General features: G+C 37.1%; 1 protein-coding gene across 1 annotated transcript in view; it reads left to right on the top strand.

Moving 5' to 3' along the window:
- Positions 1 to 16,150, top strand: part of DNAH6 (dynein axonemal heavy chain 6) — a gene marked incomplete at its 5' end in the record, with an annotated part of 243,258 nt that overhangs the window by 20,246 nt on the left and 206,862 nt on the right. The window contains 2 exons of the mRNA XM_080684947.1: positions 70 to 326; positions 13,235 to 13,505. Of these exons, the coding sequence (XP_080541073.1) occupies positions 70 to 326; positions 13,235 to 13,505 (528 nt within the window). The remainder of the gene's footprint in view (positions 1 to 69; positions 327 to 13,234; positions 13,506 to 16,150) is intronic.

The raw sequence follows: 16,150 nt of genomic DNA, 5'->3' as shown, positions 1-16,150 counted from the left end.
TACTTCCCTGCCCCCATATCTATGACTTCATTTTTGCTTAATCCATTCACCCTTTTTGGCTTTATTTAGATGCATGGGCCCTCTGCTATGGTATTGTCTCCCTCTCCTCAGAAACTGCCACCTATCGGAAGAAGAGGTCTCTATAAAACCAGTTACTCATCTTTGCCTAAATACACATTCGAGGACCGGGAAGATGTTGTTAATGCCAACATCCGTGATCCCTTGCAAATCATTAAAATATTACGTGAAAATGAACATCTTGGATTTCTTTATATGATTCCTGCAGTGCCAAGGTCTTCCATTGAATATGATACCTATAATCTGAAGTAAGTTCTCTTTTATGAAGCCACTTATTAATATTAAAAATTACACATAAGATTGCAAATGTTACCCATAATTGATTGGGTGTTAATGATAAATAAGAGCCCTAGCCAGTTTGGCTCAGTGGATAGAGCATTGGCCTATGGACTGAAGGGTCCCAGGTTTGATTCCAATTAAGGGCACATGCCCGGGTTGCGGGCTTGATCCCCAGTAGGGGGCATACAGAGGCAGCCAGCCAATGATTCTCTCTCATCATTGATGTTTCTTTCTCTCTCTCCCTCTCCTTTCCTCTCTGAAATCAATAAAAATGTATTTTTCAAAAATGATAAATATGATAAAATATAATTTTGGTTATCATCCAATGGTAAATGAATCTTAATCACATCAATTTTATTTATTTTGCCTTCATTTATAGACATTATCTATTTATGAAGCACTGTTATGTTTCTCATGTTTATATTATGTAATGTCATTTTTAATAAGTATTACGAACATTTTTGTTATTTTGTGATTACTGAGAAAAGATGGCAATGCATAAAAAGTAGATGATGCATTATTTGTAATACATGTCATTTTAACTGACATTAGTTGTTGAAATATTTCTTTTCTTAAATGTCATAATAGTCTAGCTTTGCCACCAAATTCTTTGAATAACCTTCACCATTCTCTGCTGTGTATGAAGATAAAAGGACCTTCTATGAATTCTCTTGTTCTTCCCAATAATAGTTTTATTGAGTCAGATAACACTGAAGACAGCTCTCCTACTGGGGAGAAATGGAAGGGAAGATAAACATTGTACTTAAAATGGTAGAATTATTGTATGTCCAAAAGAGCTGAACAGGAGTGAAAAATAATTTGTAGAGAGAACAGACATGCTTATGGAAATCCAATTATTCACGAAAATGTTTTGAGTACGCACTCTATAGCAGGAACTATTCTAGGTGATATATTAGTGAACCATCCAGATTAAAATTGCTACCCTTGTGGAGCTTACATTTTAGCAGAGTAAGACAATATAAATACGATACATGAGTAAATTTATATGGCATACTAGGAGGTGATAAGTATTATTCTATATAATAAAACCTAATATGCAAATCAACTGAACAGCAGAACCACCGGCGAAACGACTAGTTGCTATGATGCTCATTGACCACCAGGGGGCAGACGCTCAATACAGGAGCTGCCCCCTGGTGGTCAGTGCGCTCCCACAGTGGGAGTGCTGCTCAGCCAGAAGCCGGGCTCAGGGCTGGTGAGCGCAGTGGTGGTGGCGGGAGCTCTAAGGAGCAGCAAGCCGAGTGGTACGGAGCTGAGAGCAGGTGGGAGGTAAGGAGCGAGGGGTCCCGGACTGCGAGAGGGATCCCGGATTGTGAGAGGGCACAGGCCGGGCTGAGGGACCCCCCCCCCCCCCCCGCCTCCTACCCCCAAGGCATGAATTTCATGCACCAGGTCCCTAGTAGAAAAAAAAAAAGAGTAGAGCAAAGGGGGTTGGGAGTTCTTGGGAAGAGGTTGTGAATTAACCAGGGTGGTCAGGATGGGCATCATTGAGAAACTGGCATTTGAACAAGGACTTGAAGGAGAAGAGGCGTAAATTATGTGGTGGTCAGGAGAGGGAAGAAGAGCATTCCAGACAGCAGGAAAGTGAATCCGAATATCCCAAGCTAGAGCATACTTGGTATGTTCAAGAAGTGGAGGAGGCTGCTGTGACTACAGTCCAGTGAATGAGAGCTAGGGGAACAGATCACACAGGACCTTGCTGGCCATTGTAAGGACATTAGCCTTTCACTGAGAAAAATGGAGAACCATGGTAAGATTTCAAGCAGATAAGTGTTAAGATCTGAATTACATTTTGAAAAGGACCACTCTGGCTGCTCTATGGACTTTTGAAGAACAAGAGTTGAAATAGAAAGACCAATTAGAAGGGCTGTAATTATTCAGATGAGAGATGGACCAGGTAACAGTGGTGGAAGTGGTAAGAAGTAGGTCGAATTCTGGAAGTAATTGGAAGGTCAAGTCAACAGGATGTTTTTATGAACTGTGTGCAAGGTGGACAATCAGAGAGGAGTCCAGGATGACGTTAATGACCCATTTGCCTGAACAAGAGAAAGGTAGAGTTGCTATTAATTGAGATACAGAAGAGTGGATGGAAGAAGAGAGTTTGGGTTTGGACATACTCATTTTTGGATGCCAAAGATAGAAAAGAAATAGGGTGGTAGGTGAAAGGAAATTAGGATCAGGGTGAGGTGTTCTTTTGAGAATGAGAGAAATAGCTTGTGTGGTTGTTGTTTTTTAAGATGAAAGAACTAACATATAATGGAATTGAAAGCCCTTTGATGTAAAAAATACTATTGCACACTTAAGACTACAGTATAGTATAAACATAATTTTACAAGCAGTGAGAAACCAAAAAAAAATTTGTATGACTCCTTTTATTGCAATATTGATTTTATTGTGATGGTCTGAAGCCAAACCTGCAATATCTCTAAGGTATGCCTATATTGAAGATGGGACTGGAAACTATGCTTTTGTCTAATTGGGGAAATAATTGTATTTCTAGATTAATGAGCACTTCTACTAGGGGAATTGAGTTGATGTTTTATATTTGGACTGACAGTAATGATGCTTGATAGTAATATGCCAGGTCTCATTTAAGAAGATAGTGTTGGACCTGGCCGGTGTGGTTCAGTTGGTTGGTCATCATCCCATGCACCAGGAGATTGCAGGTTTGATTCTATGTCAAGGGCACATGCCTGGGTTGCAGGTTCAATCCCCAGTAGGTGGTGTGCAGGAGGCAGCTGATGAATGATGTGCTCTCACATCAATCTTTTTCTTCCTCTCCCTTCCTCTCTCTCTAAAAGTCAATAAAAACTATTTTTAAAAACAGAAGATAGTGTTGAAATCACAGTTTTTCACGTTTTAGGGTTGATGTTAAATTTTTCTCCCTAGCCTAAATTCCAAATATTATAAACCTTATGAGTAAAGGCAATGATTAGATGCTACATAGTTGGAAGCAGCTAAATTGGAAGTTAAAAGTGGTAAATACTGGGTCAACAAGATGAGGAAATGTTAGGCAAAACACTTTTTAGAAGTAGTGATAAAATATAATGTCTTAACATACTTTTTTTATTAAGTGTATTGTGGTGACATTGGTTAATATAATTATACTAGAAATTCGTGCACTTGGGTCGGGGGGAGCATCCCTCAGCCCGGCCTGTGCCCTCTCGCAGTCCGGGAACCCTTGGGGGATGTCTGACTGACAGCTTAGCCACTGCCACTGCACTCACCAGCCATGAGCCAGGCTTCTGGCTGAGTGTCAGGGGGAAGCACACTGACCACCAGGGGGCAGCTCCTGCGTTGAGCATCTGCTCTCTGGTGGTCAGTGCGTGTTATAGCAACCAGTCATTCTGTCGTTCAGTCAATTTGCATATTAGCCTTTTATTATATAGGATAGGCTACAGGTGTGGATTTCTATGTTACATCTGTTTATTGCACTGTGTGCCTACCACCCAGAATCAGGTATCTTTGGTCATCATATATTAGATCCCCTTCACTCCCCACACCTCCTCCCCCTTACCTCTGGCAACCACCTCACTGCAGTATGTGATCATGAGTTTCAGTTTTATGTTCCACATAAGAGTGATACCCTATGGTTCTTAGCTTTTTCTGCCTGAGTTATTTCCCTTAACACAATATTCATAAAGTCCATCCATGTTGTTACAAATGGCAGTATTTCATCCTTTCTTATGGCTAAGTAGTATTCCATTGTGTATATGTACCACATCTTTTTTTTTAAATATATTTTTATTTATTTCAGAGAGGAAGAAAGGGAGAGAGAGATAGAAACATCAATGACTAGAGAGAATCATTGACCAGCTGCCTCTGCAAGCCCCCCACTGGGGATCTAGCTCACAACCCGGACATGTGCCCTTGACTGGTATCGAACCTGGGACCTTTCAGTTCGCAGGCCAACACTCTATCCACTGAGCCAAACTGGCTAGGGCTACCACATCTTTATCCAATCCTCTATCGCAGGACACTTTGGTTGTTTCCATGTCTTGGCAACCGTGAATAATACTGCAATGAACATAGGGGTGCATATATCTTTGCTAATACATGTTTTCAAGTTTTTTGGGTATATACCCAGGAGAGCGATTGCCAGGTCATATAGTAGCTCTATATACCAGGTATGAGGTGGTTTTTCATTGTAGTTTTGATTTTCATTTCCTAATTGTTAGTGAGGTTGAACATCTATACTAAAAATAGACAAATATGTAAATTGACTGTACCTCCGTGACACCCAAGCCAATCAGGAATGAGTATGCAAATTAACCTGACAAAGATGGAGGGGCCTATGGGCAGCGTGCACTCACACAAGCGCTGAGCAGCCAGGGGCGGGGTGGGACGCCCACCCGCCCACCACGTGCTCCAAGCCTGTGGCCAGTGCGCAAACAGCCGGTGTCCCAGGGATGCCACTGGAGTGTCCGGTCCTGTCAGCCCAGCCTGGGGGTGGCTGGAGTTCCCAGTCCTTTTGGTTTCTGCAGCCCCTGGACCAGAAGCGGAAGCCCAGAGCACGGGGAGCACCAGGAATGCTGGGAATCGTAGTTCTGGTGGCAGACACATTGTGGGATCTCCTAGACACTAGAGCAAGGTGAGCCTGGAGCAAGTTACTTTTGCAGGTGGGGATGGAGGGAAAGCAAAGGTGAGAGACATAAGTAAAGTCAGAGTGTCGAGGAAAAATTAAAAGGAAGATATCCTGCAACTTCTAGGAAATCTCCACCAATGGAGCAAAGAGAAAAAAAAAGACCTCTATTATTCTGTGAGCACCAAACCAGACTGGGTTGAGGTCTCAGAAAATTTGCTCATATGATTGCAAAGATAGACACAAACTCCCAGTGTCTATCTTTGGAGAGGGCTCCCCTGAAGGCTCCCAGACTGGAGAGGGTGCAGGTCGGGCTGAGGGACAACCCCCCCTCCCCCGCCATGCACGAATTTCGTGCACCGGGCCCCTAGTCCTTATATATTATATATAATATATATATATATTGGCTGTTTGTATGTCTTCTTGGGAGAGGTGTCTGTTCAAGTCCTCTGCCTGTTTTTTGATTAGGTTGTTTGTTTTATGAGTTCTTTATATATTTTAGGTATTAAATCTTTGTCAGAATTATTGTTGCAAATATCTCTTATTTGGTTGGCTGCCTCTTTGTTTTATTGTTGGTTTCTTTCACTGTCCAGAAGCTTTTTAGTTTGATATAGTCCCATTCATTTATTTTTTTCCTTTAATTCCCTTGCCTTTGGGGTCAAGTTCAAAAAATGTTTTCTATGACCAAGGTCCATAAGTTTGGTACCTAGGTTTTCTTCTATGTAATTGGCCTCTGATACATTTTAAATTCATTTTTAAACATGGGACAAACTGTAAACCAGTTTTATTCTTTTGTATATGGTTTTCCAATTTTCCCAGCACCATTTATTGAAGAGGCTATCTTTACTCCATTGTGTGTGTCTGTCTCTGCCAATACAATGCTGTTTAGATTATCATAGTTCTGTAAAATAATTTGAAGTGAGGTAGCATGATATCTCCAGCTTTGTTCTTTTTTCTCAGGACTGCTTTGACTATTTGGGGTTTTGTGGTTACATACAAATCTGATGATTTTTTTTTGTTCTATTTCTTTAAAAAATGACATTGGAATTTTGATTGGGATTGCATTAAATCTGTATATTTCTTTGAGTAATATGGCCATTTTAACTACATTGATTCTTCCGATCCATGAACACAGGATATTTTTCCATTTTGCTGTGTCTTTTAATCTCTTTTAATAATGCTTTCTGGTTTTCAGTGTATAGGACTTTCATGTTCTTTGTTAAGTTTATTCATAGGTATTTTATTCTTTTGGTTGCAATTGCAAAAGGAATTTTTTATTTCTTTTTCTGTATCTTCATTGTTAATATACAGGAAGGCAGTTGATTTTTTACATTGATTTTATATCCTGCAACTTTACTGTACTTGTTTATTGTTTCTAATAGTTTTTTGTGGAGTTTAAGGTTTTCTATATATAGAATCATATTGTCCTTAAAAGTGACAGTATTACTTCTTCCTTTCCTATTTGGATGCCTTTTATTTCTTTCTGCCTTATTGTTCTGTCTAGGACTTCTGGAACTATGTTGAATAAGAGTGGTAAGAGTTGCCCTAACCGGTTTGGCTCAATGGATAGAGCATCAGCCTGCGGACTCAAGGGTCCCAGGTTCGATTCTGGTCAAGGGCATGTACCTTGGTTGCGGGCACATACCCAGTGGGGAGTGTGCAGGAGGCAGCTAATCGATGTTTCTCTCTCATCGATGTTTCTGACTCTCTATCCCTCTCCCTTCCTCTCTGTAAAAAATCAATAAAATATATTTTAAAAAAAAAAGAGTGGTAAGAGTGGACATCCTTGTCTTGTTCTTGATTTTAGAGAAAAATATTTCAGTTTTTCACCATTGAGTCTGATATTAGCTGAGGGTTCATCATATGGCCTATATTATGTTGAGGTACCTTCCTTCTATTCCTATCTTATTGAGTTTTTTAATAATAAATGAATGTTGTATCTTATCAAATGCTTTTTCTGCATCTATTGATAAGATCATATGGTTTTTATTCTTTCTTTTGTTAATGTAGTATATTACATTGATTGATTTGCGTATGTTGAACCATCCTAGTGCCCCTGCAATGAACCCCACTTGATCATGATGTATTGTTTTTTTGGTGTAGTGTTGTATTTAATTTACTAGTATTTTCTTTAGGATTTTTGCATCTATATTCATCAGATAAATTGGTCTGTATTTTTCTTTTTTTGTGTTATCCTTGCCAGGTTTTTATATTGGCTTCATAAAATGTGTTAGAAAGTATAGCCTCTTCTTCAATTTTTTGTAAGAGTTTGAGAAGGATAGTTTTAAAATCTTCTTTAAACAATTGTTAGAATTTACTGGTGAAGCCATCAGGTCCTGGACTTTTATTTTTTGGGAGGTTTTTGATGGCTGTTTCAATTTCGTCACTGCTGATTGGTCTATTTAGATTTTCCAGTTCTTCATAATTTAGTCTAGGAATGTTATATATTTCTAGGAATATATGTATTTCTTCTAGGTTATTGAATTTGGAGGTATGTTGTCCTTCATAGTATTCTAATATCCTTTGTATAGCTGTGATGTCTATGGTGATTTCTCCTCGTTCATTTCTGATTTTGTTTATATGGGTCTTTTCTCTTTTTTTCCTTAGTGAGTCTAGCCAGGGGTTAGTCAATTTTATTAATCTTTTCAAAGAACCAGCTCTTAGTTTTATTAAATTTTTGTATATTCTTTTTGTTCTCTATTTCATTCAATTCTGCTCTAATTTCTATTATTTCCTTTCTTCTGCTGACTTGGGTTGCTTTTGTTCTTTTTTCCTGAGTACTGTAAGATGTAATGTTAGATTGCTTTCTTGTCATTTCTCTTGTTTCTTGAGATAGGCCTGCAATGATATAAACTTCCCTTTCATTACTGCTTTCATTGCATCCCAGAAGTTTTGATATGTCATATTGTCATTCTCATTTGTCTTTATATATCTTTTGATTACATCTTTTATTTCTTATTTGACCCATTCATTTTTTAGTAGTATGTTGTTTCATCTCCATGTAATTTTGGGTTTCTTTACCTCCTTTTTGCAGTTACTGGTAATGTCTAATTTCAAGGCATTGTGGTCAGAGAATATGCTTGGTATAATTTCAATCTTGAATTCGTTGATGCTAGTTTTGTGGCCCAACGTATGGTCTGTCCTTGAGAATGTTCCATGTGCACTGGAGAAGAATGTATAATCTGATATTCTGGGATGAAAGGCTCTATAAATGTCATTATGTCCATTTGGTTATTTAAGGTCGATATTTTTTAATTGATTTTTCTGTTTGGATGATCTATCTAGAGCTGTCAATGGAGTATTAAAATCCCCAACTATGATTGTGTTTTGATCTGTTTATCCCTTTAGCTCTGTGAGTAGTTGCTTTATATATTTCAGTACTCCCTGGTTGGGTGCATATATATTAACAAGTGTTGTTTTCTTTTTTTGTTAATCCTCACCTGAGGATATTTTTCCATTGCTTTTTTCAAAGAGAATGGAAGGGAAAGAGAGGGATGGAGAGAGAGAGACAGAGATAGAGAGAGAAAGAGAAAAAGAATCATCGATGTGACAGAGACATATTGATTGGTTGCCTCCCTTCCCCAATCAGAGACATGCCCTGATTGGGGAAGGGAGCAAACCCACAACTCAGGTATGTGCCCTTAACCAGGAATCGAACCTGTGACACTTTGATGCACAGGTTGATGCTCTAACCACTGAGAAACACCAGCCAGGGCAAGTATTATGTTTTCTTCATGTAGTATCCCCTTTATTATTATAAAATGTCCATCTTTGTCTCTTGTTATCTTTGTTGTCTTGAAATCTATTCTGTCAGATATAAGTATGGTTACACCTGCTTTTCTGTGGATGTTATTTGCTTGGAAACACTTTTTTCACCCTTTTACTTTGAATCTACTTTTGTCTTTGTAACTTAGATGTGTCTCTTGTAAGCAGAATATGGTTGGGTTTTGTTTTTATCTCCTCTGCTATTCTGTGCCTCTTTATTGGTAAATTCAGTCCATTTGCATTTAGGGTAATTATTGATGTCGGAGGATTTCTGATAGCCATTTTATCTTCTGTTTTTTGGTAGCTCTGTGCCTCCAGTGGTTCCTTTCCTTTGTGTTTCTGCCTGTTGTTTTTGTTTGGTGGTATTCCATACGCCTTTCCTCTTTTTTTAAGTTATGTGTCTTAGTTTGGGGATTTTTGTATGTGGTTACCATTAGGTTTATAAAATATAAAATACAGCCCTAACCAGTTTGGCTCCATGGATAGAGCATCAGCCTGCGGACTGAAGGGTCCCAGGTTCGAATCCAGTCAAGGGCATGTACCTTGGTTGTGGGTACTCCCCAGTAGGGGGTGTGCAGGAGACAGCTGATTGATGTTTCTCTCTCATCGATGTTTCTAACTCTCTATACCTCTCCCTTCCTCTCTGTAAAAAAATCAATAAAATATATTAAAAATATATATAAAATATAAATTTATATACATACAGTAGTTGTTTTTTTTTCTTTTGAGTGCATCTTCATCCTCTTTTGCCAGTTTAGACATTTAAACCCTCTCCTTTTATGTTTTATTGTCACAAATTGTCCCTGTGTATGCTGTAAGTTTTTTGGTGATCTTACTCATAGTATTCTGACCTTATGTTCTTTGTTCAGGTAGAATAACACCCTTGAGTATTTCCTGCAGTGGAGGTTTTCTGGTGATAAAATCCTTCAGCTTCTGTATGTCTGGGAACTTCTTGATTTCTTCTTCATATTTAAAATATAATTTTGCTGGATATATGATTTGTGGCTGGTAATTTCTCTCTTTCAGACATTTGAACATTTGGTTCCACTCTCTTCTGGCTTATAGAGTTTCTACTGAGATGTCAGATGATATTCTGATAAGTTTTTCTTTGTAGGTCACTTCCTTCTTTACCCTGGTTGCTTTGAGAATTTTTTTTTTGTCATTAATTTTTGACAGTTTTAATATAATCTACCTTGGAGAGGGCCTCTTTGGGTTGAAGTAACTAGGTTTCTGTTTGCTTCTTTCTATAGATTTGGGAATTTCTCATCCACTGTTTGTTTTAATAGACAATCATAGTTGGGGATTTTAATACTCCATTGACAGCTCTAGATAGATCATCCAAACAGAAAATCAATTATATATAATGGAACAACTTCAACCTGTGCAGAGAGGAAAGGAGAGAGATAGAGAGTTAGAAACATCAGTGAGAGAGAAACATCTATCAGCTGCCTCCTGAACACCTCCTACTGGGGATGTGCCCACAACCAAGGTACATGCCCTTGACTGGAATCAAACCTGGGACCTTTCAGTCCGCAGGCCGATGCTCTATCCACTGAGCTAGGCCAGTGGTTCACTCTTAATTCCCTTAATTACATGCTGCATTTCCAGGATTTCTGATTGGTTCTTTTTTAAAGTTTCAATCTCTTTGGTAAAGTACTTGTTTTGTTCATTAATTTTTTCTTCTGAGTATACTGAATTGCCTGCCAGTATTTTCTCACATCTCATTGAGTATTTTCAGAATTGCAATCTTGAGATCTCTGTCATTTATAGCACATATTTCCAAATGTTCCAGCTTGCTTTCTAGGTATTTTTAATTTTCTTTCTGAGCTTCCTCATTACTGTGGTTATTCATTGTATTTGCTGGTCTCCTTTATCTAGGCACGTATGTATATATGTGTGTATATATTATTGGCCCTTCTCTCGCAGCTTTCTCTAAAATATTTTTCTACTATTTTCCAGTATAAAGTGCTGAATCACAAGATACTTACCTCTGTGATCTCCCAGACTTGACCTCCAAGGCTTCCATAAAACAGTACAGCCGCACTGCTTGGGGGTGGGGTTTCTTTTGCCCTCACCATAATGGCAACCCTGGACCTCTGCGGGTAAATTCACCATCATAGACCACACCTGCAACCTCTACAAGGGTCTTTAGTAACAGATCGGCCCATACAGAGCGAGTTTTCCAGACATGATGGGGGCTGTGGTGAATCATTTGTTCTTATTTTCAGGTTGGTTTGATGACTAATGTTAATGAAACATCAAAAGTTGATTACAGTTTAAGAGATAAGTAGAAATTTCACATTTTGGAGAGAATCACCTCTCAAGAATGTCCTAATTGTGTCTTCAGCTGTTGACAACGAAAAAAAGGAATAACATTCTATGTTTCCCATACACCTCACCAGCAACATATAATACCTGGTATATTCCAGACATTTCTGGTGTGAGTTCATTAGAGCACAAAGTGTCAATAGTGGAATCAGATAAAAGCTGCACAGGTTGAAGTTGTTCCATTACAGCACTAAAGTAAGAGCAACTGTCAAGGCTCTCTCCCCTCTCCACAGCACCAGCAGCCTCCCTTGTGTGTGTGGCTTGAGTTTGCTTTCATCCTGGTTTGTTATTACATGCTGCATTTCCAGGGACAGGGGTTGCTTTTTAACAACAATTGGTTTCACAACTTTGATAATATAGTTCATAATTTCAGTTACATGATTTAAAAAAAATCAAATACAGACTAATTTTTTAAGAAAGATTTTTTACTTAATTTTATTGAATTAATATTTGAAAATTAAAAATGATTTATGCCAATTGTTCTTAGTTTTTGTTTGTTTATGTTAATCCTCACTCAAGGATATTTTATCCATTGATTTTTAGAGAGAGTGGAAGGGAGGGGGGAGAGAGAAACATAGATGTGAGAGAAACACATTTATGTGAGAGAGAAAGATTTATTGCCTCCGGCATGTACCCCAATCAGGGCTGAGGATCAAACCTGCAACCAAGGTATGTGCCCTTGATTGGGAATCAAACCTGCAACCCTTTCATTTGGGGGCCAACATGAAGTGCTGAGCCATACCCTCCAGAGTGGTTCTTAGTTTTTTGATTAACAAAGCCAAGGCACATGAGAATTTTGTTCTAATTCCTTAAAACATTACCATATATATGCACAATTAGTTTACATATCATAATTTTAGGGATTTCACAGATGACTGAAGTCTCAAGAACCTTGAATTTTAAGTTCAGAGCTAAGAACTAGACAAGAACATAGACATGTGAAACAGTTGATTTTCACTAGAGTATTTCTATCTAATCTTTGTTAGAATACATAATTTCTGAATAGTTTTAACTTAGAAACAAATAGGATTTTGTTTTGTACTTCACCTTTATCTTATTGTTTGAAACTACCACAAAATCTTCATAAATTTTATTTTACTAAATTCCTAAATATCTATATATATAAAAGCCTAAGTGACAGACCGGCCGGTAGACTGGTTAACCAGTTGCTATGATGCACACTTACCACTAGGGGGGCAGATGCCCAACACAGGAGCTGCCCCCTGGTGGTCAGTGCACTCCCACAACCAATCTCCTGCAGCTGGCCAACCTCCCTTGGTCCCTCCCCCGCAGCTGGCCGGCCCCCCGAATTGGTCCCAATCACCCGCCAGGCCAAGGGACCCCACCTGTGCACAAATTTGTGCACCAGGCCTCTAGTATTTTAATAACTTGCTATATCATAATATATTTCATACTTGTTCTACTATTGAATATTTACATTTCATTCAGCATTTCAATGTTAGAGCTAAAATTACAGGAAATACATTCATGCCTGTAGGCAAGTTCTTATTTTAAGAAGTGTTAGAGAATTGGCCCTTTCTAGTCTCATTACTTTGTTTCCTTCACCTATATCTCTACTTTTTTATGCCATTCTTGCTTTTCTTTACTTAATCTATCTCTTGTAATATATAATGTTAAAGGATGTTCTTAATGACAATTGAAAGAGGGATATCTTGGAAAAGCAATTTCTTAATAATTATTATTTGTTATATGATAAATTGACCTATTTTTTAGCTTAATCTGGGTCTTGATTCTAATCTTATCTAATTCATGTTTTCTTTCTTTTTCATAATTCTCTCAGTACTGGATAATGTAAAATCTTTTTTTCACTACTATTATTAAATAGTTTATAAAGAATTAATTATAAATAAAAATTTATTTCCAGATAGCTTTCACTTAGAGCTATTATGTAAAAGTCTGTATTTGATTTTTTTTAAATCATGTAACTGAAATTATGAACTATATTATCAAAGTTGTGAAACCAATTGTTGTTAAAAAGCAACCCCTGTCCTTGTCTTGAGTAATTCATTCAATCTAAAAGTAGTTTGTCAGAATTTTAAAAAATTTTTAATTATATTTGTTTTCCAGAAATGTTTTATCTCTTTCACACAAAAATAATGTAATTGCTTAATTTTGCATTGAATACTTTATTCTCTTGCCTCAATTTTTATTTGTTCACAGAGTTGTAAATTATGATAACATCAATAAAAAGGACTACTATACTATTAGTGACAGAGCAGTGACACGCATTCATAATGATGAGGACATTGAATATATCGAAATTAATCGATGGGAACAGGAATACCTGTATCACAGAGAACTCACTAAGATTCCCATATTTTCACTTTTCCGAAAATGGAAAGCTTTTAATGTATGGAAGAAGAATGTGCGCTCCAAGAAGATCAGAGGATGTCGAGAATCTCTACAAGATAATTTGTTCATTGTTAATCATGTATGTATTTGTTAATCATATTTTAAAAGAATTACAGAAAAATCAGTGTATCAATTACAGGTGTTGATATAGACTGTCCCTGAACTAGACTATTTCATCTAATATTCCATTTAATGTTAAATGATGACAATTTTCACCTTGTCACACTTAAGAGTCTGACAGTCTAGTGGTGTTTCTATATTTGACTAGAGTTGTAAAATGCAAAAGTATGAGGGTTGCATAGGTCCCCTTTGATAAGAAACAACCTCAGGTTTGGATTTAGGACCCCCTTTATTGTTGATCAGGAAATTTGTGTATCCTTTTGAACAGAGAAGGCTGGGAACCCCTTTTACCTTCTCTCATCTTTGAGATACTCTTGACTTTATGGTCCAAAATGATTTGGAGGCTTGTTTTTATGGGCCAGTAACTCCCAATGTATCATAGTTTTCTTCTACCATGGATCCAGACAGTAGGGAAATTTTTAATATTTACTTTGGAAGCTAGGGTAGGTAATCATGAAAAAAGTTAGTCTGAAAGATTGTTATCAAGATGCCAGTGATAGGGACAGGGGTGGTCTGGAGGGCATCCATGGGGGAAAAAAGGAGACATATGTAATACTTTTAACAACAAAAAAAAAAGTATTTAAAGAAAGATGTCAGTGATACAGTAAAGAAACATTGAAGTAATATGGATAACACAGATATTAGTGCAAAATAAGTGCATATGATGTACCATCTTAGGTCATCCATTCCATCAAACGTTCTGAATTGTGGAAAATATTCTTACCCTTCTTGATAGCAAATCAAACCCCCTAGATCTCTAATTTCAGGAAGGGTCCATCAGCCTTTGGAACCTGTTTTACTACCTTTTTACCACCTTTCATTTTTTACCATGTCTTGGACACTATTCATATATTTGTTACTAGGTAAATAATGTAAAGTATTTCTTCCTGCATTTGTTTCTAAAACTAACCTATTAATCCTTAAAAGTTTGTTCTCTTATTTTATGTAATTCTCTCTGTCCACCATTCATACCAATAATGTTTTGGCCTTGATAATAGCTTCTCTTAAATGTGGCCCTGACAGACTAGAAAGGTCTTATCCTTTTAATCTTAGATTGACCTAAATGACAGACCCATTGTGTTGGCTTAAGTATATGTTAGATGTTATAATTACCCTAACACTAGTCTTATATTTGCAATTAGTTCATTGGAGGGGGTGGGGCTGAGTCCCTCAAACTAGCTTGAAGGGAAATGTGGTCCTTCAAATTTTGCTGTTTATAATTCTTTCAGCAACCAATGTTATTGTCACTTGTGCCTACATTTTTTATAATGACTTTATTGAAATACAGTTTGTGTACTATACAGTTCATCCGCTTTAGATATACAATTTAATGATTTTAGTATTTTCACAAAATTGATCAACTATGACCACAATAAATTTTATAACATTTATATCACTACAGAAAGAAACCCCAGTACACATTATTGATCACTCTACATTTCTCCTTAACTCCCCTACTACCCCCACCCCAGCTCTAGGCAGACGCTAAACTACTTTTGTCTCTATTGATTTGCCTAATCCGTACATTTCATAAAAATGGAACCATAGACTGTGTGGTTCTTTGTGACTGGCTTTTTTCAGTTAGGATAATGTTTTCAAGATTCATCTATGTTGTGGCATAGCATTTATTTCTATTGGCTAATAATATTCCGTTGTAAGGAAGCACATGTTTTATTTATACCATCCATTAATGGATATTTGGGTTGCTTACACTTTCTGGCTATTATGAATAATGCTGCTGTGAACATTTGTATACAAGATTTTGTCTAACATATTCCTAGGAGTGGGATGTTTAACCTTTTGAGGAACCACAAAACAGTTTTCCAAGCCCACTGCACAATTTTAAATTCTTACCAACAGCATATGAGAGCTTCGGTTTTTTCATATTATCATTATATTTGTCTTTTTCATTATAGTCATTCCTACTGGTTGAAAAGTGGTATCTCATTATGATTTTGATTTACATTTTCCTGACAGGTATTGATAGTGAACATCTTTTCTTGTGCCTGTTGGCCATTTGTTTATATTATTTGGAGACTTATTTATTCAGATAGTTTGTCCATTTTTAAATTGGGTTACTTGTATGTTACTATTGAGTTATCAGAGTTCTTTATATATTCGGAATACAAATTCCTAATCAGATGTATGATTTGAAAATTTTTTCTCCCATTTTGTGGGTTGCCATTCCATTTTCTTGATAATATCATTTAAAGCACAAACTGAATTTGAATTTTGATGATATCCATTTTATCCATTTTTTATTTTGCTGCTTGTGCTTTTGGTGTTATATCTAAAAAACTTGCCTAGACAATGGTCTAGATTTACCCCTAAGTTTCTTCTTCTAATTGTTGTGTAAGTTTAGCTCTTACACTTAGGTCTTTAATTCATCTTGTGTTAATTTTTGCTCATGGTGTATGGTAGGGGTCCAACTTCATTCCTTTGCATGTGTCTCTCCAGTTGTCCCAGCACTATTTGTTACAAAGACTATTCTCTCCCCCATTGAATTGTCTTGGCACCCTTGCCAAAAATCAACTGACAATAAATGTGAGGGGTTTTGAACTCTCAATTCTATTCTCTTTATTTATTCTTATGCCAGTAACACAC

This window comes from Plecotus auritus, assembly GCF_963455305.1.
Source record: "Plecotus auritus genome assembly, chromosome: 8".
Classification (NCBI taxonomy): Eukaryota; Metazoa; Chordata; class Mammalia; order Chiroptera; family Vespertilionidae; genus Plecotus; species Plecotus auritus.
Note: the sequence above shows the minus strand (reverse complement) of the source record. Positions and strands in the feature narration are given on the sequence as shown.